The sequence below is a fragment of the Balaenoptera musculus genome, chromosome 21, assembly GCF_009873245.2.
Source record: "Balaenoptera musculus isolate JJ_BM4_2016_0621 chromosome 21, mBalMus1.pri.v3, whole genome shotgun sequence".
Taxonomy (NCBI): Eukaryota; Metazoa; Chordata; class Mammalia; order Artiodactyla; family Balaenopteridae; genus Balaenoptera; species Balaenoptera musculus.
Genome location: NC_045805.1, coordinates 20,776,676 through 20,803,927, shown reverse-complemented (window position 1 = coordinate 20,803,927; position 27,252 = coordinate 20,776,676). Strand labels below are relative to the sequence as shown.

The 27,252-nt window shown below is 34.6% G+C and overlaps 1 protein-coding gene across 2 annotated transcripts in view; it reads right to left on the bottom strand.

The window, feature by feature from the left end:
• Positions 1–696: 696 nt before the first annotated feature.
• Positions 697–27,252, bottom strand: part of SGCZ (sarcoglycan zeta) — a 902,846-nt gene continuing 876,290 nt past the window's right edge. For both annotated transcript variants that reach the window (XM_036838469.1, XM_036838470.1), the window contains 3 exons: positions 19,210–19,282; positions 7,542–7,665; positions 697–1,059 (listed from right to left, as the gene is read on the bottom strand). In XM_036838469.1, the coding sequence (XP_036694364.1) occupies positions 865–1,059; positions 7,542–7,665; positions 19,210–19,282 (392 nt within the window). In that variant the 3' untranslated portion in view covers positions 697–864. The remainder of the gene's footprint in view (positions 1,060–7,541; positions 7,666–19,209; positions 19,283–27,252) is intronic.

Here is a 27,252-nt window from a genome sequence, read left to right as displayed (position 1 = left end):
GAATTAAAAAAAAAAAAGAAAGATCTATGGATTCCACACCATCGGTAGGTCCCTCTCAATCCTACCTTATATTGCAATAAATTAGATGCTTGGTTAAAAGCAAATACGTCACATGCAATAGCCAAGTACATACTATATAAGGTCATTCAGATCTGACAAATGATGGTATAATGGCATTTTGTTAATTCTGTAAAGATTCTATTGCTGAGCTTTCAAAATTACCTAATGTACCAAATGCTAGAGTTAGTAGACAAAGAGTAACAACACATTGAATTTAAAGAAACAAACAAAACTCAGGGTGGGATTCTGTCTTGTCTTGTTTTGTTAAAAACCATGTATTGAATTTAATTTTTAGTAAAGCAAGCATTACATAATGCTTTAAAATTTTAAAATTCAGGGATAAAAGTTTACATCCAAAAAGATGAATGGAAAATTGTGCTTTCAGACTGTAGAACTAGTTTTCTTACAGGGTTACCCATTTCATCTTGCCATTGGACACTGGGAATTTCATCTATGTCATGTATGTGTGTGCAGTCCATATCCAGGTCCTGCAAAAATCTGAAACTGTGTGCTTCACTTCACGTAGCAAAGGCACCTATGTTATTCTCCCTTCTGAGCAAAAGTTATGATCCAGTTTTCCTGCTGAAGATGGTTTTTCCACTGTTCTGTCACTCACACTCTCCGTGTCGAGCAGTACAGAAAATCACGAGAGAAGGTGGCACGAATCCCTGCTTACACTGGAAGGAGTTGCTCTGTGGACCATTTGGAGAAGCTCTGGACTGATCACGAGGGAAACGGAGCAGAACTGTGAAGGAGACGGACGGGAACAAAAGGCTATTCTGGTGTGAGGAGAAATCAGTCAGTTCAGCTCCACAAGCAGATGTTGCTACCGGACTGACAAGTCGACCCGGCCCCGGCTGGAGACAGGTACAGTTTGCCGTTGGGGCAGACACACAGTTCATACACTGTCTGCCGAGAGTGGGAGGAGCTGGGTGAAGAAGAGGAAAAAGAGCCGGTCGGCAGGTTTCCCAGCCGGATTGTATCCGCATTCAAAAATATCTAGGGGGAAAGAAATTGCATTTTAATTCCTTTTAGCATCCTATATTCTTAAGAGCTTTACAGCATGGTCTAATAAGAAAGACCACAGGACAAACAATTTTGTTGGTTTAGCTGCCAAACCTTGTTGAACGAACAAATTGCGTGCCTACGGTACAGCCCAAACGCTCCGCGGCTACCCGAGCCTTTGAGACACGGTACATCCTGAGAGAATGCCCTCGAAATGAAAAGCAAGATTGTATAATCTGCTTAAGGGGCCAACCCAGTTATTCAGACACCACAGAAAATGAATGATTTTGACTGTCTTTTAATTTAACTTAAACATGCCAGTCTAAAGAATATACAAAGAAATAAGGATGTTTATGGAGATGCCGTTAGTGAAGTGATGGGCAATTAATTAAAAAAATTCTCTCTGGTTTAATTTTTTTTAAAATACTCATAAAGTCACGTTGACTCCCAATCTACACCAAGTAGATAATATGCACAGTAAATAACAGATAATTATTAGATATAATCAGGTTTGAAGACTCCATGAAATACATTACCTGTACTTAACACCCATATTGCTAAATCTTCTAACTTGCAAAATTACTTCACTTATTCCAAATCATGGACACAACACTTTCAGGGCCAGAGATCATATGGTTTTGACATGCATGGGGAACGGTCCAAAGAAAGGAAAATTGGATCATGAATTTGAATGAGCAAAGAAACAAACTCTCTCTAGCTATGTCTTGATTCTATTGTTAGGTAGCTAATTACGGCCTAAAGGCATCTCTAAATTGACAGGAGAACCAGAGAATATTCCATTTTCTACACATTTGCTCTCACCCAAGTCCTAATCATTTCTTACTAAGACTCTTGCAATAGCCCCCTAATTGGCCTGCCAGTGGCCACCCTTGTCCTCTTACAGTCTATTGTACATGCTGTTGGAGTGAACTTCTAAGAAATGCAAACCAAATCATGTCCTACCATCGCTCAAGTTTCTCTAACAGCCTCCCATCATGCTTAAAATGAATCTAGATTCCTTTCCACGGCCCACAAGCCCTGTGTGATCTGGCCTTTCTCTCTAACATCACTTCCTATAATTATTCTTGCACGAGCTCTCACATTTTCTCAAACACACCAAAACAACCCTGGCCTCAGGACTTTTTAACTCATTTTCCTAGCCTGAAAAACTTTTCTCCAAATATTTACAAGTGGGGATAGATATTAACAGGGTGGTTAGAGAACAGAGGTAGGAGGGAGATTTCCCGTTTGCTTTTTTTTTTTAAACTTTTTTTAAAAAATTAATTAATTTATTTATTTATTTTTGGCTGTGTTGGGTCTTCGTTTCTGTGCGAGGGCTTTCTCTAGTTGTGGCAAGCGGGGACCACTCTTCATCGCGGTGCGCGGGCCTCTCACTATCGCGGCCTCTCTTGTTGCGGAGCACAGGCTCCAGACGCGCAGGCTCAGTAGTTGTGGCTCACGGGCCTAGTTGCTCCGCGGCATGTGGGATCTTCCCAGACCAGGGCTCGAACCCGTGTCCCCTGCATTGGCAGGCAGATTCTCAACCACTGTGCCACCAGGGAAGCCCTGTTTGCCTTTTTATGCTTTAAAATTTTTTGAAATATAGGAATCTATGGCACACTAAGAATAAGCCAGAAAAAGAATTCCTATACCATAGACATGTATACTTTAGATTAATTTTAGATGTGAGCATATTTGTCCGGATCTCTACTAAAAGGTCACCCTCTAAAAGAGGACTTTCCTAACCATCCTATTAAAGTAACACAAATCCATTAATCTCTCCTTAACAGCTTTACTTTACTCTGTAGTAACAATCTCTTCTTAACATTATATTGTATATTTGTTCATTTATTATTTCTCTTACTTGCAAGTAATATCTATGAGGGCAGGGCCTGTCATTGGTTCAAGACTATAGAACAGTGCATAGAATTGTGCCAGTACAAGTTGCATGAAGTAATGCTTTTCCTTCACCTTGTACGTGTCTCTCTCCTCTAGGGTACGATTCTCACCCTCCACCAAAGCCCAGTTCATCTGCTTCCTCCTCCACGGACCTTTCCCTAGCGCCCCGAGATGGAAAGACTCTTCTTATTTGGCTCTCCTGTAGCAGTTTATTATTAATATCTTATTTTGCTCATCACTTGGTAGCTTATTTTATAGTCATATTGATATATTACTTTCCCTAATAAACTATGTTCTTCTTGAGGGTAGAATTAAGTCTGAATTTTTTTATAACTTCACAGTGCTTGACCCTGCATTTACAGCTTCCATGTAATACAAATAGTTGTTGAATAAATGGATAGATTATGAAATAAAAATGATTGCATTTCCCAACAGTATTCAAAGTTAAGAAAGCATAATTAAAGTTTTTGTTTGTAGGTATCGAATGTTGAAACTTATTACTTCATAATTTCTTCTAGGTTAAGTGACAGGAAAGCAAAGAGAAAGGACTTCTATTTTTTTTAAGATGAATTTTTATTTTTCTGATTCGAAAGTTAAAAGTGCACAAAACTAAGTAAAAAAAAAATGACAACATATTTTTGGGGTATAAATGCTGGGCCTCATTTCTTCCTGCTCTGTGTTTCCATGATGAGGGACATCAATGAGTGTAATACCAATTGCTACACCCTGTGGGTTCTTTCACTCACTTCTCCATGGGGGAGGAGGCATGATTCCTCTTACTGGTTGAGTTTGACAGAGAAACTGGGCTTGCATGGCATATACCCCTTTCTTCCCTTCTGCTGAGGAGTTGGCATGCCTGCAGAGAGTAGATATTCTCAAGCTTTGCCAATGCCAAACGTATTATAAAGACAAGCTCTGGGACTGTGGGGTTTAGGTCTGCATATGTGGAGGTTAGTTCATGCTGAAAAAGTGTTAGGAGCTGGTGTTTTGTCCAAGAAACCTTGTGATATAGACAATAAAGAATGGAACATGGAAAGCTAAAGAACATGTGGATAAGGAGGCTCATGTAGGATTAATCAAATGACTGTAAGATATTGTCAATGGTTCATTTCTTAGTAAGCACAGAAGCAAGTGTTACTGGCAAGCCCTGGTGGGTTTCAGAGGCTTGCTGACACCAGGCCACATCGCTGGGTTTTATAGTTTGGAACTGATTGCCTTCCCGTTGGTGTAGCCTAACTGAATAAATGTGGAGAGTAGCTGTTTTTATACAGGTAGGACATGCAGGTGGCAGCCTCAGAAAGCAAGCCCAGCTGTGGTGGCCTTATCAATGGAGTTAGCCTTGAATCTTATGGTGTATGGCCTGCTTCAGTTTAGCTATAGCTGTGCCCTCCAGCTCTCCTATCCATTTACAGGTGACTCTTGATCATATTTGGCTATGTGGCAATACTTAATTCCATCATCTTCTGAGATCCACATTGTAGCTTCACCCATATATGGGAGGTAGATTTTTATTAACAGGTAAATTAAAATGAATGGGGTCTTTAAAAAGAGAAAAAGGGGGTTAATTATATGGGGATGGGTGATAACTAGAACTTTGGTGGTGATCACTTTGTAGTATATACACATGTGAAATTATAATGCTGTACACCTGAAACTTACACAGTGCTATATACCACTTTTACCTCAATAATAATATAAAATTATAAAAGAAATAATAAAGGAACAAAGAAAGGATAAAGAAAAAGAAGGAATATAAATAAAATTCTGAATTTCGTAAGTTAGCCTCACAGATATAACATCCATCCATAGAAGGATGAAAGATTGAATAAATGATGGCTTTAAATTTAAAAATAAAAAGAAAGAAAAAGAAAAGAAAGGGGAGAAAAAATATTTTCTTGGTTTGAGACAGAAAACTAAGTTATGAGATAAAAAGGGGTGTTGTATATTGATTCTTTCCAACCCCACATTGCTCAGCTTTTCCAGGCTTCTGCAGCTTGTATGGACTCCCTCATACCTCTTTCTGTTCTGCTTAAGGCACTTACTATGACACTGCTCACTTTCCAACTTCTAAAATTGATATTTCTATTCCATATCGTCCTATAAACCATATAATCCATTTGTTGTGAAACTCTTCCTGGTACTCATAATGACACCCCTGAGCTTTTAAGTCACAGCCCATTGTCTTCTCTCTACCAAGAATCCATTTATTCCATTCTTACCTGTTGAAATCAGACCTATCACTGTAGTAGAACATTTAATCAGTTTGCAAGATTAAAAAATTGTGTCATCTTGTAACATATGTTATTAAGTTATTGCATTGCATATGCTATTATAACTTTCAATGTTTTACCTACAATTGTCATTCATGTTGTTTTCAGAGCTGAATTTGAAATTCCTTGCAATACGGTGTCTGAAATGAATGAAACTTCTGCAGTGCAGAACTTTGTGTGCAATTTCATTCTTACTTATTTTGGTTACCTCAACACCATGTTTGCCCTGATCTTAATTAATTTAAACACTACCTAAGAGTAGGGACTTTATATTTTTCTGTATTATTTAATAATTGGTGGGTCTGCCTTTCTGTGGCATAGTCAATGAAGCATAGAGAAAGATTTTATATCATTTCATACTTCTTCCTAGAAAAATTACATGCTATTTCATTCTAATAGAAAGTGCTGTGCTTTTCTGTATATTTATTTTATTAATATAAAAAATGGCCACAGCTGAAAGCTTTTGGCTGTGACTTATTTACAGCATAATACTCAATTCACAATTAAATGCTAATCTGTAATTGAATTCAAGGATTCTGCTGATACTTTGAATAAAAGAACATAAGTAAAGTGGTGCATAAATAGAAGCAGAATGGAGATTAATAACCATCAATATTTGTTATGAGATGATTCATTATGAATAATTTGAAGGAAATGATTAGCATGATGAAAATGCTTTAAAAAAGATGAGGTATTTAAGAAAGATTTCTCTCTTGCTGTGGTAGACAAAGTATTGTAGTCTGCAATTGTAGTGGGAAGAAATCCTGAAAGGTAATATGGATATATGTTTTCAATATTATAAAACATATTTCTAGATTATTTAAGCTGTAATATCAGATAAGATGCTAATGATCCTGGCAATAAGTTTGTTTATAAAAAGAAAGCCAAATGTGTAATACAAATTTATCTTGAATCAATAACTGAGATACTGGTATAAAGGTAAGAAAGGAACATCCTCTTCTTGATTCTATTAATGTCTGCCCTCATATTTACATCTGAAGAGGCCCGAAATGCTCCAGAGGGTCACTCTCAAATCATCCTTCCATGCTTTTTCTTCTCAGCTTGACCTTTATAAACTCATTAAAAAAATAAATAAGCACACGAAGGAAGAAAATATTAAGGGAATTAATTGGTGGAAACAGCAGCACAACAGATTTAGACCTTCAAGGACTTTGGGAATTGTGGTAAAAATATACAGAATCGAATATGTATTATGCATAAGGCTTTGAAATAATGAAGGTAGAATTAAAAACAAACAAGCAAACAAGAGAGCGACTACCAAGATGTCCAGGCAGATTTGGAAAAAAGCAACAGATGAGAATCCTAGAAATGAGTAACAAAATTACTGGAATTAAAAGCCCAATGTAGGGATTGAAGAAGAGATTAGATATTGAGGAGGAACCTGGCATGTAGATCTGAATAAATGGGCAGAGTGAGGCATAGGGCAATAAAGAAATAGAAATGAGGAAGGAGAGGCTAAGAGATCTGGAAGGTAAGGGAATGAAAAGATATAACATTTCTTCAGAGAGTCTGAAAAAGGCCATAGAGAAAAAGGGGAGAGGGAATATCTGAAGACGTAATGCTGAGGAATTTCCAGAATGAACAAAAATGTGATTCTGCAGACACAATAGTCACAATGTATACAGCAAGTAAAGGAGACAAAATAAATACCTGCCTATCACATTCCAGTGAAAGAATGGAAGCCCAAAGACAAAGGGTTCTTTAAATCAGGCAGTAAGAGAAAGAAGAGGATCTTTAAAGGAATGAGGACAACAGAGTTTAAACAGACTCTTGGGTGAAATAAAGCAACATGGAAGAAAAACAGCATGTATCTCATCTAGGAAATAATTGGGTGAAATAGCAAACTAAACTTTTGCTTTTTGTTTCCCTTTTAGAAAAATATAGGTACTATTTCTACTGAAACAAACACACAAACTTTCAAAGCACTTTTTGGAAAAACTTTTTGAAGACCAAAATGGAACAGAGACAGCAAAGACTGCCTTCATTCTGGGTATTACCCTGATATTCATTCCATTTATCTGTTGATTTCTGAAACTGCAGGAACTTAGATGCCCCACTTATAAATGACTTATGAATGAATATCTTTCAGTAGAAAATAAATGGAGCTTTGACTTATGAAAATAACATTAGGTTTACCCAGTTCCATATTTAAGAAGTATTAATATTTTCATAATTTGAGCCCTCTTATGAAGTAGTTCCTTCTGTTTCTCCTGGAATCATATGCATATAATTTGAGAAGAAGCACCCTCCGCAGTAAAAGGCCAGTGTCTACACCTCAGAACTCACCTCCCCCTCTGTGGACTGCAAATGGAGCTCCTTCCTGCAGGCAGCCTTGAAGTCTCCAGCTGCAGCACTCACCTGGACCCCCCGGGGAGCTTCCATTATCAAGGACCTGGTTGGTGATTCAAGCCTTAAACAAACAAACAAACAAACAAACACCTTAATATTGATAAGAAAAAAAGTTTACATTGGACTCAAAGATAATGTTGGTCAACTAAAACAAACAGGCAGGCATAAATACAAATCCTTGCCATTTCCAAAAAGAAAAAATGCTAAAATGAGTTTTAGAAAGATTTTTGATTGCTTTATCTATTTTTTGGCTCTTTCTTCATTTGTTAGCATCAATTATTTACTCTCATTTGTATAATGATTTAGTAACAGTTTCTTGTGTTGTTTCCCTTCACAATGCACATGAAAAGTAGGTTGTGGTAGTTTACTAGTTTAAATCTATTACACATTTTCAATATTAATGATGGAGTCTTAAGAAATAAATTTCTAGAAAGTTAGCATGAAAGTATCCCTCAGTAAAGAGTCCTTGTCTTGCAAAGATGAGAGAGTTTTAACGAAAATCATTAATATTGCAAACTTCCAAATGTGCCCAGTCAAAATTCTGTAAACTAAAAAATTCTCAAGGGACTCTTTACACTTCTAGACATTAATTAAAATGAAGACATAAGATATTTCCTACATCACCTGACCTCTATCGGCCCAAGAAAATGTCCACAGAATGAATGACATTAGTCTGAGAAAGAAAAATTAAATGAGGGGTGATATACAAGTGTTTAGATAGATGTGCCTGCAAAAAAGATAGTTGGGAGGCATTTTCAAAATTATCTCCAAATATAAACCTAGAGAAAGAGCAAAGGAAGGCAAAATACAGAAACAAGAATACAGTCGTAAAAAGCACTGGGTGTGATAAGAGATCTTATCCTGGAGTTGATCATTTTGGATAATAGCTTGCTCTGGGGCTGTAATTGCCTGTGTTCCTCGTGACCTCGGGACTTCAGGACAAGAGTCCCTTCAGGCTCACATTCACCATCATCCAGAGCAACTGGTCTCCTTTGAGGCTACAATCCCAGTGTGGTTTTTCAGAGAGAACCACACCAAATAGTTTGAGCACTGAAGATCAGCCCTCTCTCTCACTAGTAAAGTTGAACTTAAACACTTGAAAGTGATATTGAAGGACTAGAGCCAGTATTTTGAAGAAGTGATTTCAACACTTTAAAATTTTTTTCACTCACTAAAGCAACTTTGAAACTTTCATCCCTATAGGCCTTTTGGATATCTTCATAGAATCTCTGGAGGGTGAGGTTTTGAATATACATATTTTAAAGAAATGTCTGTTTTTTTTAAAACACAAATTACACGTTTTCACAGAATATTTGAAAACTTCAAAAAGAATCACCCATAATTTTTTTCATTCATAATCCTTATACTTTGCACAGAGTATCTAAATTTCAAAATCTGAATGTTTAAATATATATTTATAAGTGATGTCCTCTGATACACCCACAAATATTCACCATCTTGAATAATATATCTGTGACCATTTCTTTTTCCACTTGTTATAGACCATTTCTATAACATTAAATGTAATTACATAAGTTTGGGTATGATTGAACCACTCAATCAGAAGTCAGATAAGAACTTAATTAACATGAATTAATGTTCTGAAACATTATGAATCTGACATTGAAGGAAACACAACTTGTAAGCGGGAGCAAAAACACGCTTATTTTATCAAATAATTGATATGGTTTAGTTTGTTTCCAAGGATATGGGGTTGGGATATTTATATATTTGACAGTAAAATATCTGTATTAAGTGTGAACATTTTTTGTACTATACTTTTACCCTATTTCTGCTAGAGCATTAAAATATAGTAAGTGCTTCTGGGTTTTTGAGTTTTTCCATTCTCATCCTTACTAATTATTTAATTTAAAAATCTTAATTGTCTTCATCTTCACTTTAGACCTCAGGTACCCATTGCCAGTCTTGCTATAGAGTGTTTTGCTAGCATTGACTTAGAGGATCCCTATTCAAAGAGGCAGTAAAGATGGAGAGCTGGCTAGACCTGGGTTCAGGAAAGTGAGCCAGCAGCAATAAATTTCAGTTTTATCATCTCTAAAATTGACAATTATAATGTTTTCTTATAGGATTGTAAGGAATCTCTTAAATTGATTAAGGGAAATAGCTATGTAGTGGGATAGTAGTTTGAAATGTATGGGATTTCCTCCCCGTCCCATTTCCTTGCTTCCTTTGCCATTCCCCATTCACTAAACATTATCCTTTGCCAAAAATGGTGGACGATAGAGCAGAGAAGCTGTTAAAGATATTTTGTGTTTCTTAATGTTACAGACATTTTGAGTTGAAAAAAAACCTTAGCCATTTATTGTGTTGAAAATGATTCAGCACATAAACAAAAACAGAGAAGAAAACCAACATCAGTGAGACCTTGTTGTTTATTTCACGAGTTGGAGAAACTGTTTTCTTGATTCACAGGCTAGAGAAGATTTGGAGAGAAATAAACAGAATTGGTCTTGAATGGCTCTCTGTGTTCTGCTACCTGAGGTCAAGTCCTAGGTTGTGGGACCTTTATTCTTTAGGTGTTAGAGGTCTGAGGAGAGAGTGATATTTCAGGATAACTGAGGACAAGAGACCACAAGATCCCCAAAGGAGAAAAGAGTGGTGACCTGCAGTGACTGAGGACTAAGTGACGGTAAGAAGAACATCTTGGCAAATGCCAGTTGGATTATGAGGCTACCAAGGACCAAATGTCACCCCAAATGCTTTGGCAGTGTAAGCGTCTTGGTATAACGATGCAACCCCAGGGAGAAAGAAGAGAAGTGAATAGACTGGGGCTTAGTTTCTGATAGTGAGTACAATGGAGACCATACATGTAAATTAAAGTTTTACAGGAATATTTTCATTTCTTCTACAGATAATTCTGTGCCCTAAGACAATATATACCTGCCATATATATATATATATACATACATACATATATATGTGTGTGTGTGTGTATATATATATATAAAACCTATCAAGGGGTAAAGGGGTACATAAAACATGTTATATGATATATATAATATATATAAAACTTATCAAGGAGTACATATATATATATAACTTATCAAGGGGTACAGAAAACATAAAAAACATGGCAATTTTACAGTATTGCTAAATCCTTCAAGTTCTGAAAGTGATAGACTGAAAGTGATTAAGACTTTGAATTAAACAGGCTTCAACTGTATGCTTTGCTAATCTTGATAAAATTAAAAGTAGTGATCACTAAGAAATGATATAAATTTTATTAAAAAGAGCACTGTTTTATATATTATCCATCACTCAGATGAGTAATATACACTAGGAACTTTAATTATGGAGAGCGTGCAGATAGAGTATATAATAAAAATTTATTAGATCATTTGGAGGATTTCATAATTCTATTTTCAAAGGAACATGTTGTGGTATTCAAATATTTCTTATGAACATGAAAATTAAAGTAAGCTGCAAACTAGTTTTTACAAGCTTGCCTGACTATTTAGCATAAGCAAATAAACTAAATTTTGGGTAGCAAAAATTTCATAGCAGGACTACAATGTATATGGAGACCTAACATCTTCAGATGAACACTACTGTGAATAGCATAAATTCAGTGTGAGCATTTACAGATGCATGTATTAACCTGAATCATCCAATATCAATATTCACAATTACATGTATACTTACATTTAAATATTACATTTACACACATTACCTACCTAGAACTGCCCATTGTCTCTAGGTCTATCACTTGGTGAATAAGGAAAAAACACATTTTTCACAGGCGGTGTGCAAATTTTGTTCTATATTTCCATCCAAACTGCAAGTGTTAAACTTCATGAATTCTGACAATAAGAAAGTAATATTTGCATTTAAGCACAATGAGGCACTTTTAAAAGGTTTTGAAATCAGGTAAGCATATGATCATGATATTAACTATCCAAAGAACATTATAGAAAAAGTAGATGTAGACACAAAACTTAAAATATATAAAATAAAAAGTAGACATCATGTTACCAGTTATCCCAGTTTATCAAAAGGATTTGATGATGGTGTAATAATATATTTCATTGACTATTTTATAAATAATATTTTCCCAGGCTCTTACTAGAAGCGGGGTACTTCTAGAGGCTATATTATAAACTGCAGGATATAGAAAAAGTATTTCCTATATGTATTAAAAGTGTTGCTGCATACTATGAAGCAATGAAAGTTATTTCCAAGAAGCAGTCTGGGAAATTCAGGTATAAACTCACTGAGAATTATTATGTGCAAGAGTTACATCAATCTAATGAAAGAATTAAACATAGGACTTTGAATAATAAGCTCATAGTTTCTACATGAGTTCTACTAGAAATTTTAAATCCAGTTAACCTCACTGGGGCTCAGTTACCTAATAAATAAAATTACAGCGCACCTTAAACATAAAATATTTTATTCATTGCAGAACATCATTAGGTCTGTTCTTTATTAGTGTGTTAGCCATATATTTATAATAATACACTAAAAGCTATTTTAAGGAAGGACAAGAAAATTTAAAAATAAAATTCTCTCTCTTAGTTTGGTCCTCCTCCCTCTGTCCCTAATGTGCAGTGTGCACCTCCATTAAACATTAACCAGAGCGCCTCAAAGGTGGGAATGCCTGCCTGCTCCACAGAAAGATCTTTTTCTTTTTTCCTTTCTTCTGACACTAGCTATGCAACTTCTTAAAAGAATAGCATTCTTTCCCAGATCTGTAGGGGGTCATAATGACTTGCTGTTCCCTTTGTACGATGCATACCTGGGCTGTGAGTCTTCGGTGAACTTTACATAAAATACCAGTATGCCATTTTGATGTATGATCCTTTGTCTCGAAAATGTACATGACTGTGCTTTCCACTTCTGACAGGTGGAACAGTTCTCAGGGCTTCTGAGAGTCTGTCTCCTGGATTATAATCCTCAATTTGGCTTGAATAAAATTCCCTTTCATTAATTCTTCTTAACTTGATTGTTAACTGAATTTTCGTCGACAAAGAGTAAAATGATACAACCACTTTGGAAAGCTCTGGCATGTTTATATAAAACTTAACATAGCCAGATACATCCCAAGCATCTTTCAATTAGGAAAATGCATAGATAAAATATTGTATGTTCATATAATGGACCAGCAATAAAGCAGAAGGAACTATTGATACAGACAACATCATGAATGGCTCTCAAAAACATTATGTGGAATGAAATAAATCTTACAAAGAAGTACATCTTGTATGATCAATTTATGTTAGTACTAAGTCAGTCTAATCTAATACAGGGTAAAAAAAAAAAGAGAGTAGTTTGCTTCTGGTGCGTAGTGGTGGGGGTTTACCAGGAAGGAAATGAGGGAACTTTCTTGAGTGATGATAATGTTTTATATCTTGACAAGAATTTGGGTTACACAAGTGTACGCATTTTTCAAAACCCAGCAAATATGCATTTAGGCTTTGTGAATGTCATTGCATAATTATTTTACAACAAAAGGAAAGAAACTGTAAGTGATCTTGGCTACTACTTAATGATGTACATGCTGAAGTGATCAGGAAAAGTGTACAGATTTATACAACTTATGTTCGAATGCATAAAAATTAAGATATTCTGGTGGATGGACAGTGGAAATGTATACATAACTAAAGACATACAGAAAAATGATACTAGGAGAATCTAGCTGGGGGTTATATAGGTGCTTTCTATAAGATACTCTCAACATGTAGTATGTTTGAGAATTTTCATAATACGATGTCAGGAAAGAAAGTGTGTTCACAGATCTTATAGGATTATCTTTTTTTTTTTTTTTTTTGGTAAAATTTGTAGAACTGTATACTATGAAAATCTAAATAGGAAAACTGTTAATTGATGCTAATATTTGACTGTTATTGACTGTATTACAATGCAATAAAGATATTAAAGACATACAGGGATACTATAAAAATATGTAATTCCTGTTGCTAAATCACTATATTAATATAAATGCTATATTATTCAAAGTCTGTATTTTACAATTACTTCCAGGAAAGGAATACCTAGAAAGGACATCTGATATTCTTTACTTTACCTGAAAATTCAAGAGTTTGAGGTATTCCTGGATAAAAATAAGCTCATATTTATACTTCCATATCATGAAAATTCCAATATATCAAAAATAATAAATATATGTAATAAAATTCCAACAAGAATCTCAGTAGAGTCTCTTGAAACTTAAAACTTTATGTCAAAATATTTTGAGGGGAAAAATATGTGTGATAATTACCAGATTTGTTAAATGAAGATAAAGTAGATTTTCCTTTTAAAATTAGAACTTAATATAAAGGTATTTTAATTAAAAAATGATATCAAAATTAGAAATGGAAATTTGGTCAAGGAAACACAATACAATCTAAAACAGATGGCAAGTATTTATGAGAAGTTAATATTTGACAAGTTGTAGCAATCATTTTGGGGTGGAAAATATGAAGTTATTTAATAAATGATGCTTAATAAATTGACTATCCATAGTGAAGAAATAACATTAGATCCTTAACATGCTCTGCAAGAATAATTTCCAGTTTTATCTATTCAAAATATAAAAACTAATAAATTATAGACTGTAATTTTCAATAGAAAATTGGAAGAAAATTCAGAACATAATTTCCCATTTTATTTACTCAAAATATAAAACTAAGAAATGACCTAGTGTACAAAATAAACAACAAAATTAGAAGAAAAAAACCAGGAAATATCCAACTCTAGAAAAGGGAAACCTTTGAAACAAGACTGAAGCCTAGAAATCATAAAGTAAAATAATTTATATAGTTTACAATGCCAGTTTTTGGTTGGACTGGTTTTCTCCAGGAACCCTCCACTTCTCAAATCAGCCTAGAATTCCTCTAGAATGTCCTGGGCTCAGATCTTGGAACTCGAATCAGACTAAACCTGGATTTTCTTCTAGAACCATCTACTAAGTAGACTTTTGGTAACTGAGTATCAACAGTTAAATGATACCCTGATTCTCTTTTCCATGGAAATTCTCAAGCTTCCACTGAGGAGGGTTTACAACATATACTTAAACTATTTATTTTATTACAAAATACTTTCTAAAAGGCCTGTTGAAAACTGAAGTCCACATGTATTGGCAAAACTTGTGAATTTCTATGCAATTAGTCACTGGAATTAGTGAAGAACAATTGTGTTCATTTTTATAGCATTATAGTAATCACAGCAGTGCATTTCAGAGGAGTTTTTATAGTGGGTACACAGGGATTATAGTAGAGAGAAGGATTAATGTTGAACTCGAGTCACTCTGCTGACTATTTTTTCCAAGCAATTCAGTTTTGGTGTTTAGATACCGAAGCCATAACAAGATTTTGTTTTTAAGGTGTTACATAATTTTCAAATTTGAAAATGAGTGACCTAGATTTCCAGAATTCTCAACATTCTGAGAAAATGATTTAGACTTCTCAAACTAAGTTGCACGATGCAATTACTAAATGGAAACTTAAGCAGAACTTGAATATCATGTGCCTTGTTCTTGCTAAATATTTAATACAGTAACAGAGACAGTTGGCACTCATTATTTGCCATTTCAAGGATGAAATAAACCGAGAATTGCACAGAAAAGTGTTTTTAGAAAAAACAATCCAATGCAAACTGTGACCTGAACATATATTCTTATACTATCTTACCACTTTTACTGTCTTATCACTTCGGGCTACCCTGAGCTTTTTTCAGCTGCAAATCATATTGTTTTTGTTTCCACCATTTGTATTGTTTCCTGCCCACTTGCACACCCCTTATGGTCTCTTCCTGCAAATTAGATCAAACAAATCCCTAGGTCAATTTTTGCTCCCTGTTCCCATGACTGGAAGCGAAGGCAAGCTTCTCGTTATCCACATTTGCTACAAACTCTAATATACAAACATACATAGAATGAAAGAATAAAAGGAAGGAAGGAGGAAAGAAAGGGAAGGAAGAGGGAAAAGGAGAGAGAGGGAGAGGTATGTGGAAGGGAAGTGGGGAGGAGAAAAATACTACTTTATTACCATTTTTTTCTCATAGGTGGAAAAATACCAGTAAAGTATTTTACCCCTTTATTGACAAATTGTCTCAGGGAAAAATCCTTACCATTTAATAAATGGTGGCTTTTCCTTGAACACGGGAACTATGTAAATCAAAGCTATATGTTTCCAGAGATTAATTTGGAGCCTGCAAACCTCACATTTCAGTTTTAAATTATATGCATACAAGAATGGAAATGATGAAAAGATGCCAATTATGTCATTAAATAGTAACTCATTTTACTAAACCAAAGTCTAAATTCTTGCCTTATTCTTGGAGCAGTTAATGAAACTCAGATCCAAACAATCCTTGGACAATGGGCATTACATTATAGGTTTTATCACTTCTCACCAAAGAGGGCAGAAATTCTATTGAACTATAATAATTTAGCTACATATTAATTTAAGAAAAAATAAAAAGAACATTTATACTTGGACTATTTCAGGCAAAGTGCTATGATGTCCTTACTATTTGTTGTTTAGTCTTTTAAAAAATAAGTCCCTGCCGAAAAACAATATCACCTTATATAAAAAAAAATTAAAGAAAATCTACACCTGTATTGTTAAAATGCACATGAAGATTAGCACAGACCTTGGCACATAGTAAGCATTCATTAAACAGCCGTTGAGTAAATAAATTATAGCAATCTACTACATTTCCACACCAAAATATTACCTAAACTCTACAGTAAACTTTTTGAAATGTTTCTTTCTAAAGTCTTTTATTCTTGACAAAAGCAAAATCAAAGACAACATGGCTTCTTACTCCCTAAATTACATTTTATTTACTTGGTCAACTGATGTCACCTTGTTGATTAGACTTAGGTGTCAACTAAGGGTACTTCTTATTGCCCTGAAAGGAAAATTGTCAGCAAGACTTGTAAGGCTCTCCTCAGACACTGCTTTTAATCTTCAGTACACAAATGAATAATTGAATAACCTTGTCATTACTGTGCTTTGCTTCTGCTTCCGTTTTGGAATTTAGATCAGTACCACTCATCTTGGGGGCTGCCAATCTGCTTTTAGCACTAGCAGCTAAGCCTCGCTTAGGTCAATATTTAAATAATTTATGAATAATTAGAAAATAAAAACTGGAGACATGATATACTAATTATAATTTAATTCACATTCATACTTATGAATGTTGAGACATGTCAGTAAAGTAATTAAAATAGCAGTTGGTTCTTTTTCCTTTTTTGGCAATAGGCTTTTCATAATGAAAATCTGTGAAACGAGTACATAATTACTAAAACGTTAGAAGTAAAAAAAAGTTTCTTTTAGAACTTAGTAATTAAAATTTTTTTATTGAATGAAACTCTGGTATCTATGTTAAAACACAGCTCAAAAACAGTTGGAATCAATGTTAGTCATGTGTCTTAGTAATACAAAAACAAATGACACCACATTCCTTATATACAGGCATTTAGCATCCTCATTATTCAGTTTTACTAAGTTTCAGTAATTCATATTAACCAATTATAATAAAACTATTATGTGTGAGATAGAGTGGCTGGCTATTATTGAACTAAAGATAAGCAAGGAAGACGTAGATCCCGTTCTAGTGGCAACACAACCTTGTTAAGTAGAGAAGGAAAAGATAATTTATACAAAAATGTAGAGGTCCTAACTGAGAATAGTCATAAATCAAGACTATAACACACTATGAGACACTGTTTTCACATATTCTTCAACCCTCCTAAATCCTTGGGGTTTCAGCATAAAGTAAATAATTATTATATTTGTCTTATTAAAAAATGCCTGATCACATGAAGAGGGGCACCTTCTCCTGTTATTCTTAACTAGCTTGTTTGAATCTGGGCTACTCAACTAGTGAAAAACTGAGTTTTCTTAAGGAATTTTATCATGGAACTATAAAGGTCTGCAATATTTACTGTTGTAAAAGTATGACTTTTAAAAAATAAATTTATTTATTTTTGGCTGCATTGGGTCTTTGTTTCCATGCGCGGGCTTTCTCTAGTTGTGGCGAGCAGGGGCTACTCTTCCTTGCGGTGCGCGGGCTTCTCATTGCAGTGGCTTCTCTTGTTGCGGAGCACAGGCTCTAGGTGTGCAGGCTTCAGTAGTTGTGGCATGTGGGCTCAGTAGTTGTGGCTCGCGAGCTCTAGAGCGCAGGTTCGGTAGTTGTGGCGCACAGGCTTAGTTGCTCCATGGCATGTGGGATCTTCCTGGACCAGGGCTCAAACCTCTGTCCCCTGCATTAGCAGGCAGATTCTTAACCACTGCACCACCAGGTAAGTCCAAAGTATGACTTCTTTTTTAATTAACATTTTTCAACTTTATTTTTCTATTTTTATTTGAGCATTTTTTCCCACTCATCCAAATAGGAAGGGCTGAGCCTGCTCTTTATGAAATAAAACGGGTATTTTGCTTAAAATTTTATTGTGTTTCAAGACAAAGACTCTATTTCTCAGGTTAATAATTTAATTCAGCTTTAAAAATGATTTTAAATATGTAATTTATTTTTTTATATCAATATGGGTTGTCTTTTTTCATATCATAGCAAATGGACATATATACACTACCAAATGTAAAATGGATAGCTAGTGGGAAGCAGCCGCATAGCACAGGGAGATCAGCTCGGTGCTTTGTGACCACCTAGAGGGGCGGGAGAGGGAGGGTGGGAGGGAGGGAGACGCAAGAGGGAAGAGATATGGGGATATATGTATATGTATAGCTGACTCACTTTGTTATAAAACAGAAACTAACACACCATTGTAAAGCAATTATACTCCAATAAAGATGTTAAAAAAAAGATACCTATTTGAAATTAATTAGAGAAAACATCTTTTTTTATTGGCATATAACATTGTATTGGTTTAAGGTATACAACATAATGATTTTGATAAATGTATATATCACAAGATGATTAACACAAGTTAGGTATAATTTTATATAAAATATATAAAGTATATATTAAATGTATATTTATTGAATTAAGAACAATAGATAAGTTAATAGATTTTAGTATTTCAAGTTTTATCAGTGATTGCCATGATTATTCTGGGGAGAATACCTTATAATTTTGTCCTCTCAAACTGACAGATGGAGCTTATTCCACTGGAAATATTAGATTGAGGAGTGTATCACAGGGCAATTAAGTTCTGCCTTTTACTGATCACTGTTTACATTTGTTTCTGATTTCCCTCTACTTAAGCCTCCCTGACTATTTATTACTTTCTCTCACTCTCTGCCTCCCCTTTCTTTATGCCTATGCGTGCCATATATTTCATTATCTATATCAGATTTTCTGAAATCCCTATTTGTATTAGTCCTCCCCTCAACATCCTCATAACTGCCTTTTCTTTTCTTTTTCCACACTCCTCCTGTCCGATATGTTTATTTTATATCCATTGTATGTTTGTAAAGGAAAAATATACAGAAGGACAGAATAATAACTCACATTTTCTTGCCCTCAATGAAATATCCGATTATCTATTTACCATGTAGGCAGGGAATGTCAATTCTTTATACAGTTACGTAGCACATTTTCTGCTTTAGTTCTTTATATATCAAGGACCATCATCAGTGGTGGAAACAATGACACAGGTATAAATGCCAGGACTTACCTGAGGTCTTGGGAAGGTTCTGCTCTGATGTGAGGTGTTTCGACAGAGTGCCCGAACACTGCTCCTTCAGTGCCTGAGGATAACGTGAATCCAGGAGTCAGTATAAGCAAGTGGACAGACACACTGGTTTTCATTACTACTGTTATGCACCAAATATTCTTCTAAAAATGGGACAACTGAAAATAGGAGTACAGAAAATAAAAGAGAAAAATTGGAAAAGGAGTTTAAGGTAGTGAAGGGCCAAGGAGGGTAAATCTAAGTTCCACCGTGTTGACCCTTTTTAAGATGATCTTATTTATAAAAGTTCAGACTGAGTGAGAATTTTCACCTTCTGATCATAGAACAAGATCCATTTCCTTCCCTTTTCTTTATTTCCAGGTAAGTGAATTTGAGGGAGGGATAGGTCACAATATTCAGTTCTTTCTACAAGCAGCAAAGCTTGAATGAAAATGTGGAGAGTGAGCTCTGATGTAGTATAGTATTAATTGTTTCAAGACATAGGTCCATAGGGCATTTAGCAATTTGCCCACAAGCAGCACTAGCCTTTAGTTAGAGTGATCATCGAACTACAGAGAACAGGGCACCTTACTTTGACCTTTGTGCAATTAAGGCTCAATCTAAAACCATGAACGGCTTGAGTTCATTAGAGTGGACTTCACCTGGGATCATAGTTATCTGAAGAGGTCATGTGCTCGGGTATTTGAATGATACTCTATCTAAACTTTCATTTATGGACTCCATTTGATTTTCCAGGTTGACAGAGCATTTTCTAATTTAACTGAGCAAAATAAAATGATTTTCCTTTCCAAAAATCAAATGCAAAAACACTCATTAAAGATGATGAAAAAACAGCCTTTTTTTTTCTTTTGTAATTTTACATAAATGAGATCATTCCCTTCAGAATAAACTTTATTTTCTTTCGGTTTGATCATCTTCAAACATCTCGGTGTAAGAATGCCATGGCTGCTCCATCAGTGGCCCCAACACTAGCTCAACAATGCAACGCAAATAAAAAATACAAAATTTACACCTACAAAGCGAAGCTTCTTCACTTATCATGAAGAACAATATAAAATATATTGATTCAATAAGCAATGAAAAAATTGCCACCAGGAAGTTAGAGCTAACATTTAAATTCCTTAAAAGTAAGTGTGTATATAGGGAAATATGCTAGAATCACCAGAGGACTCCTCTACAGAAAACAGCAACGCAGATCTTGATCTTGAATCACAGAGGAAGAGGTTTTTTTCAGTCTGTAACATCTATATTATGGTTCTAAGGGTAAATGTACAAGGTTCTGCTCCAGTAAATTCCTTAGATTGCAGATTTCAGTTTATAAGCTAAAAGCTATCCACATTTGTTGACCTCTTACTGGATTTTATTAGTTGCTGGTGGTTTTTTTTGTTTGTTTGTTTGTTTTGTTTTTTCCTAGAGAGGATACGTAAGGCATATACTGTTTATTTATTTAACTGTTTTCACAAATTTAGAGCAATTATTTCTTTAAGGAGTTTGCTCTTCCAGTATTTTTTAAAATATTTTATTTCTGTGAGTGGACAATTCTTAGAAATAGGTCTTTTAAAATAAAGTAACAGTTTTAGATAAAACTCTGATTTTGTGACTGTGGAGGGGCTGGCATTTGAAACAACATTCTAAGGCACAAATTTCTAAATCTCACGGAGAGACTCCTTTGGCATTTTAAAATAAGATATAATTTCCAAGTGGGCTAGCTATCCATGGGCAAAGTTCACAAGTTAATTTCTACTATTTTATAATTTTGAAAACTTCCCAGACAAGATGCCAGAAATATCATTAAAGAACAGTAGCAATATTTATTTTAAAACACAGAATGGCACATATAGTATAATAACTTAGTACAGAATATATCAATGAAAGTGAAAGTAGAATGTTATCAAAAGTTTAATTTTACAATGAGGATGAAAGACTGATAAAGGTGTTGATTCTAAATATCAATATAGAAAACTATTGATGATAAAAAAAAAGATACTTGAAGAAATAAATGTATAATAATACCACCTAAGGGGCTACATTGAAAACTGCATAAAATATCATAAATAATTAACTAGCTACAGACTTCCAAATAATGAGAAAATTAATCTTATCCTCTCACTTTTTGTTCCAAAATGAGCCAAAAGGGCAACAATTAATAAGCAACAATGATAATCTTAAAAGGAAATCAGTGAGGAAAAATAAAAGACATCTGAGCCAGAAACAAACTCTCACAGCATAAAAAATAAAAAAATATATAAATATATATTTCCCATGAATGGGAAAATTTTACAAACATCAGACTATTGGTAGGGTTGCCAGACTTAGCAATTAAAAGTATTGGACACAACTAATTTTGAAGTTCAGTTAAACATAAAATCATATTTTAGTATAAGTATGCAATACTTGCAGAGGATATACTTATACTAAAAATCATTTGTTGTTTGTCTGAAATTCAAAATTAACTGGGCATCATATATTTTACCTAATAAATCTAACCATTAGTCAACATTTATTTGGAACAAAAGGTAAAGATCTGCTTTATCCTCACTTCAGGAAAAAAAAAAATGTGTGATGAATTCTCACATCTTAAGTTATAGAAATCATGGAAACCAGAAAGGAAGAGGGACAGAAAAAGGAGAAAAAGGAACATAACATAGACATTTATTAATATGTATATTTAAACTTGTTGACTAAATAAATATTTATTGTTTATTGCTTTTGAAAAGGACTGTTCAAAAGGGCACAATGTCAGTTTTGCTTGATTGTATAGATGCTAAAAGATATTTCAGGTAATTTAAAGTGAGGACGATGTTATAAGATATAGAGAAAACATAGACTGTTAACTCTTGTCATGGTCAGGAAAAATGATGCAGGCAAACCTCATCGTCAAAAAATACTGGATCTCATTCATAGGATAATTTCTAGCCTTTAAACAAAAGAATAAGAATAGCATATTTTTTGTTAGAAAGAAGAAAGAGTATATAAGAACTGTGGTCCTACTTTATACTTAAAAACAGTTTTAGCCATAAGCTACTCTTTACAAATGCCTAACATAAAATAATCTCGCCCAATTAAAAACATCATTAAAAATAAATTTATGTATCCCTCCTAGTATGGCTATCTATACTCTAAATCCTATACTCTAAGCTACTCATTATCAACGCATTGGCCTCCATATATCCTTTGGGAAGGCATTTGCTTCAGAAGGCAGGACAAGAAAAGGAAACCAAAAATTCCTGGTATTCCCAGGTCCTCAACTTCATAGTAACTGAAAAAAAATTCTGTGAAATATAGCATCTCTCCAGCCACCAGCTTCATGATTTCCACTGTGGTTAATTTCAGATACTATTTTATGGGGTTACTGGGTTTGTGTAGAAGAACCTGTGATCAGTAATATATATACAAGCAAGGCAAAAATACCTCTATGCTTTGAAATATTAGTTTTATATAAATTATCTCATTTTTTCTCACCAACATTTTTAATATACAGAGATGATAGATTGTTTACACTTGAAAAATGAGGATGCTCTAATCAGAGAAATTAAATACCTTATCGATGAGGCTAGAATCTTGGAGTTCAGGTTTTCTTATGGACACACTATGAACTTTGAAATGAGCCATTTTGGGAAGCAATGCCACCTCCTTCATTCCATCTAAGTGACGTTGAGCAAGTTATTTAATCTCTCCAAACTTCAATTTCCATTGATACAAATATGTATAGTAATGCCAACCTTGCAGTTTGGGTTAGGTTTTTTTTTTTTTTTTTTTAATTCTTAGGCCAAATCTGCCACTGCTCTTACTTTTTTTTTTTTTTTAATTTTTACTTATTTATGGCTGTGTTGGGTCTTCGTTTCTGTGCGAGGGCTTTCTCTAGTCGTGGCAAGCGGGGGCCACTCTTCATCGCGGTGCGCGGGCCTCTCACTATCGCAGCCTCTCTTGTTGCGGAGCACAGGCTCCAGACGCGCAGGCTCAGTAATTGTGGCTCACGGGCCCAGTTGCTCCGCGGCATGTGGGATCTTCCCAGACCAGGGCTCGAACCCGTGTCCCCTGCATTGGCAGGCAGATTCTCAAACACTGTGCCACCAGGGAAGCCCTTGGGTTAGGTTTTAATTAAATAGGATACCTGGTTCACTGTAAGAATTCAGTATTCCTTAATTCCCTCTATCAATTTCCTTTATGAAAGTCAGCCACAGAAGATGTACACATTGTATCTGTAGAGTTAATGTCCCAGCATGGGTCTACTCATTAATATGTGAAATCTCTATTCCCAAAATGTCATAACTTCAAGTAACATAGTCTCATGCTGAATTCTGAAATCTGAAATTTAGACACTGAAAAGATATTCTTGAATGTTAAATATTAAATGCATTTTATTAATCAAAACTCTCTTCACTAAATCAAGGAATTCTCTAATGCAGCTGCTTAGGTACCAGATAAGATCAATCAATGCTCAAATAAGCTCTAAGAACGAAGTTTCTTCTAAAAAAATGTCCAGCATGATCTTACTTTTAATTGAACTTCATCATAATATTTAAAAAATTGAGGAAACATAAAAACAAAAATGCATAGTAGACCCTTTAGTAACTAAAGTGGATGGATGATGATTTTTTTCATGTTTTACACTTACTAGTTCTTTGTGCAGGATATAATAGAAATGCATCATTTGAATAATTGGAGTAGGTAAAACAGTCATTAACTCTACCAGGGTTTTAGTTTCCATTCAAAAATCAAAGGAAAAGTTAAAGAAAGTGTAGTACAGGGCATCATTCCTTAGAATATTTCTCTTCTCAAAGTGAAATTGTAGTCATGAATTGGTAAGAATTCCAACCTAAAAACTTAAGGTAGAGGAATCTGAGTAATGTCAACCATACCACCTCTCTTATCTAATCCATGGGATTGTTAGGAGACTTAAATAATCAAAAAATTAATTAACAGTAGACAGCATTTTAAATTGCTATACTGGAATAGGGCTGAAGTCTAGGGTGAATTCAGGTAGATTTCAGGGGCAAAAATATTCCTGTTTATTCATTATCTTCAAGTTTGATCCTGTGCTATTAAATGCATATAAATTACTTGGTTAGTTAAATTGAAAGACACTTTACAATATTTTCTTTTTAATTATTGTTCTATTTGAGATCAGGAGCCTTTTTCACTCCTGTAGTTCCACTTCCTAGCACTTTTATCTATTATAATATAGACATTCATTAGTATGTCTCTCTGAAGTTGTTGAATAAATAAATGTTTTCTTTGGTTTGGAAGTAAGATGAAGAACACAGCAGCAGAAAGCTGCCTAGAAGGAGAGCAGTCCTCACTAGGGCCTCTATGTGCTGCTCGAAAGGCTGCGACGGACGAGGCTAAGGTCTGGCGCAGAGTGCTTGCTGTTCTGGAGAACCAGAAGGAAGAGTAAAAAAGAGAAAAGCCAGGTGGATTGGGAACAAAGGAATGAAGAAAGACTGGGGCACTCTGTGCAAAAAGAAGCTAAAGAGGAGTAGAAATATTGTTGAGTTAAATTCTATTGTTATTTGTCTCGATGTTTGCCAATGAGATCTCCTAGTGCTTTCAGTTTTTCAATAAAATCTACCATGATCTTTGTATTTTTTGAGCTTTTTTTTGGAGAGGGACAAAGAAGGGAATGAATGTCACACCCAGCTCTATATGGAACGGAAGAAATAATAGGAGGCACGAGGCAAAGGATGTTCAGAGAGCATGAGTATCTGTCCGCCTGCCCTCTTCCCCTGACAATTAATGGGAATGTAGGCAGCATTTTAAACTCCTGCACTAGAATAGGGATGAGGTCCAGGGTAAGTTCATCTAGATCTTAAGGGCCAGAAGGATTCTTATTTATTCATTATCTTCAAATTTAAACTTATGCTACTGAATATTTCAAATTCTTTGGAAGTCTTCACATTTTGCTTTCTTTTTTCTTTATTTGCATCTCTTTCCCCTCAGATCTAAATTGGTAGAGTAAAAGATTGGACAGGGAACAGTTTCATCTAATTCTCAAATCTGCCTCTAATTCATTCTTTGATCTTTGACAAGTATTTAAAGCCGCCCCCCCGTTGCTATTTGTAAAATTAAGCTCTAAATAACATGATTGCTAAGGTACCTTCAATTTCTAACTGTCACAAGTTACATAATTTTTTCTGACATGTCAAAACCTGTATACCTCTTCTCATTTCTCCTTAAATACAAGTGGAAGTAAGTTTGCCCCTGCAAATCGACAGAATATTTGGGGGAAGGGATGGAATAATCATATTGGCAAAAGTAAATTATTAACTATCATATCTTTTACTCCGTTAAAATGAGTTCCTCTGAATCCTGAAAGCATCATTACCCTTTAAAAGGAGAAATGTCAACCCATTTCAACATACATCTCTTACTTGTGTTATTTTAATAGTCTAAATGGTGTTCCTGCTTCCAGCTAACTGCACAAAATACCACCTATACATTGCTATATTAATCTTACCAAACCTCTCGATATCTCACCTGTACAAAAACCTGTAATTATTTTCTTGTATAATGCTTTTGCCCACCATTCAAGACTTCTGCTTGAATGCAAAATCCATTCATTCAGACTTATTTTCCTCTACTCATCTATAAATCTATTTACTAATTTTCCCACCTGTTAAGGTAAATACAATCTGTTCATTCTCTGACTATATTTGGGGTTTACTACCTATAGCACTCATTGGGAAGCTACCACATCTATTCTGAAATTTTACATGCTAAATTATATATTACTCCCCCTCTAGGCTAAAAAAATATATATATCAAAGACATTCCTTATATCCCATTGTATTCTTGTGAGCAACATGGTATCTTACATATGTGAGGTAATTAATAAATATTGGTAAGGACCAATATTTCAAGGACTTTCTTCTTGAAAGCTTTTTTCCCTCTTTTTAACCCTCCTAGTTTGATTAATGGTACAATCATGCCCTAAAAACTCAAGTCAGGAATGGGGAAATATACTGAGATGCCCTTTCTTGTTCAATTTCCCTATTAGTTTACTTCTTTTTACAACTTCAGTATCACTTACATTTTCTCCAAGTTATTCCTCAATACCACAGCCAACTAATGTTCTGAAACTCAAAGCTGACGGTGTAATTCTCACTTAAAATGCTTCCGGAATCCAAAAGTCGGTGGAAGTCAAACCCGAATTCCTTAGTAGGACTTACCTGTTAGCAGTTTTCTGCATTTTATACTCCAGTGACAATAAAACTTTTGCAGATTTTGAAACGTTTATAAACTGTTAAGAGTACTACTTCTTCCCGACGTACCTCTCTTGCCCCTTTAATGGTCATCTCTACTCATTTTCAGGATCTGATTCTAAATGATTTTCTCTGTGAAACATTTTCTGTGTCCTTCCTGCTCTTCCTCTTTCTGCTCAGTTTCCCCAGCTCCTTGTGAAAATTACTGTACATGGCAGTTATCCTGCTTTGCAATTCACGTTAAACTTCTACCCAGTAATTTATGAGTTCCTTGAACTCAAGGACTTTGTCTTAATAAATTTTGTATGCTTAGTACTGATCTTGAATTCTGATATACAGTTAAGGATCAGTAAATGAAAGAAAGAATGGGAATGAAAAAATTAATAAAAGCGTGAATAAATTAAAAATTATGCTGCAGTATTTTATGATTGATATGTAAAACTTGCTAAGTTTATGTTTCCCAGTATATTTCTTTGTTTAATACTTCAAAACAAATCAGGTTATTAATATCCTGAGGTGATGATCTGAATTTATTAAAACTGTTATTATGAGCTTATTCAATGTTAATTTTTCTAGTAAAACAGGGAAGCAGTATTGTTAAATTGTCTCTCTGAAACAGAAACAAACCCCTACCATGTTGTTCATTTGAAAGTAGAGAATAAGCTGCCAATATTTCTGAAAATAAATTATTTCAAAATCTGTTTTTACTTTTCAGTCAGCATTTTTCATAATTTAAAAAATATCTCAAGGCATTTACTCTCACATGCCAAATCATGTCCTCTTTTCAACTTTTTAAGGTTTTCAGAAGATAAAAAGACATCAT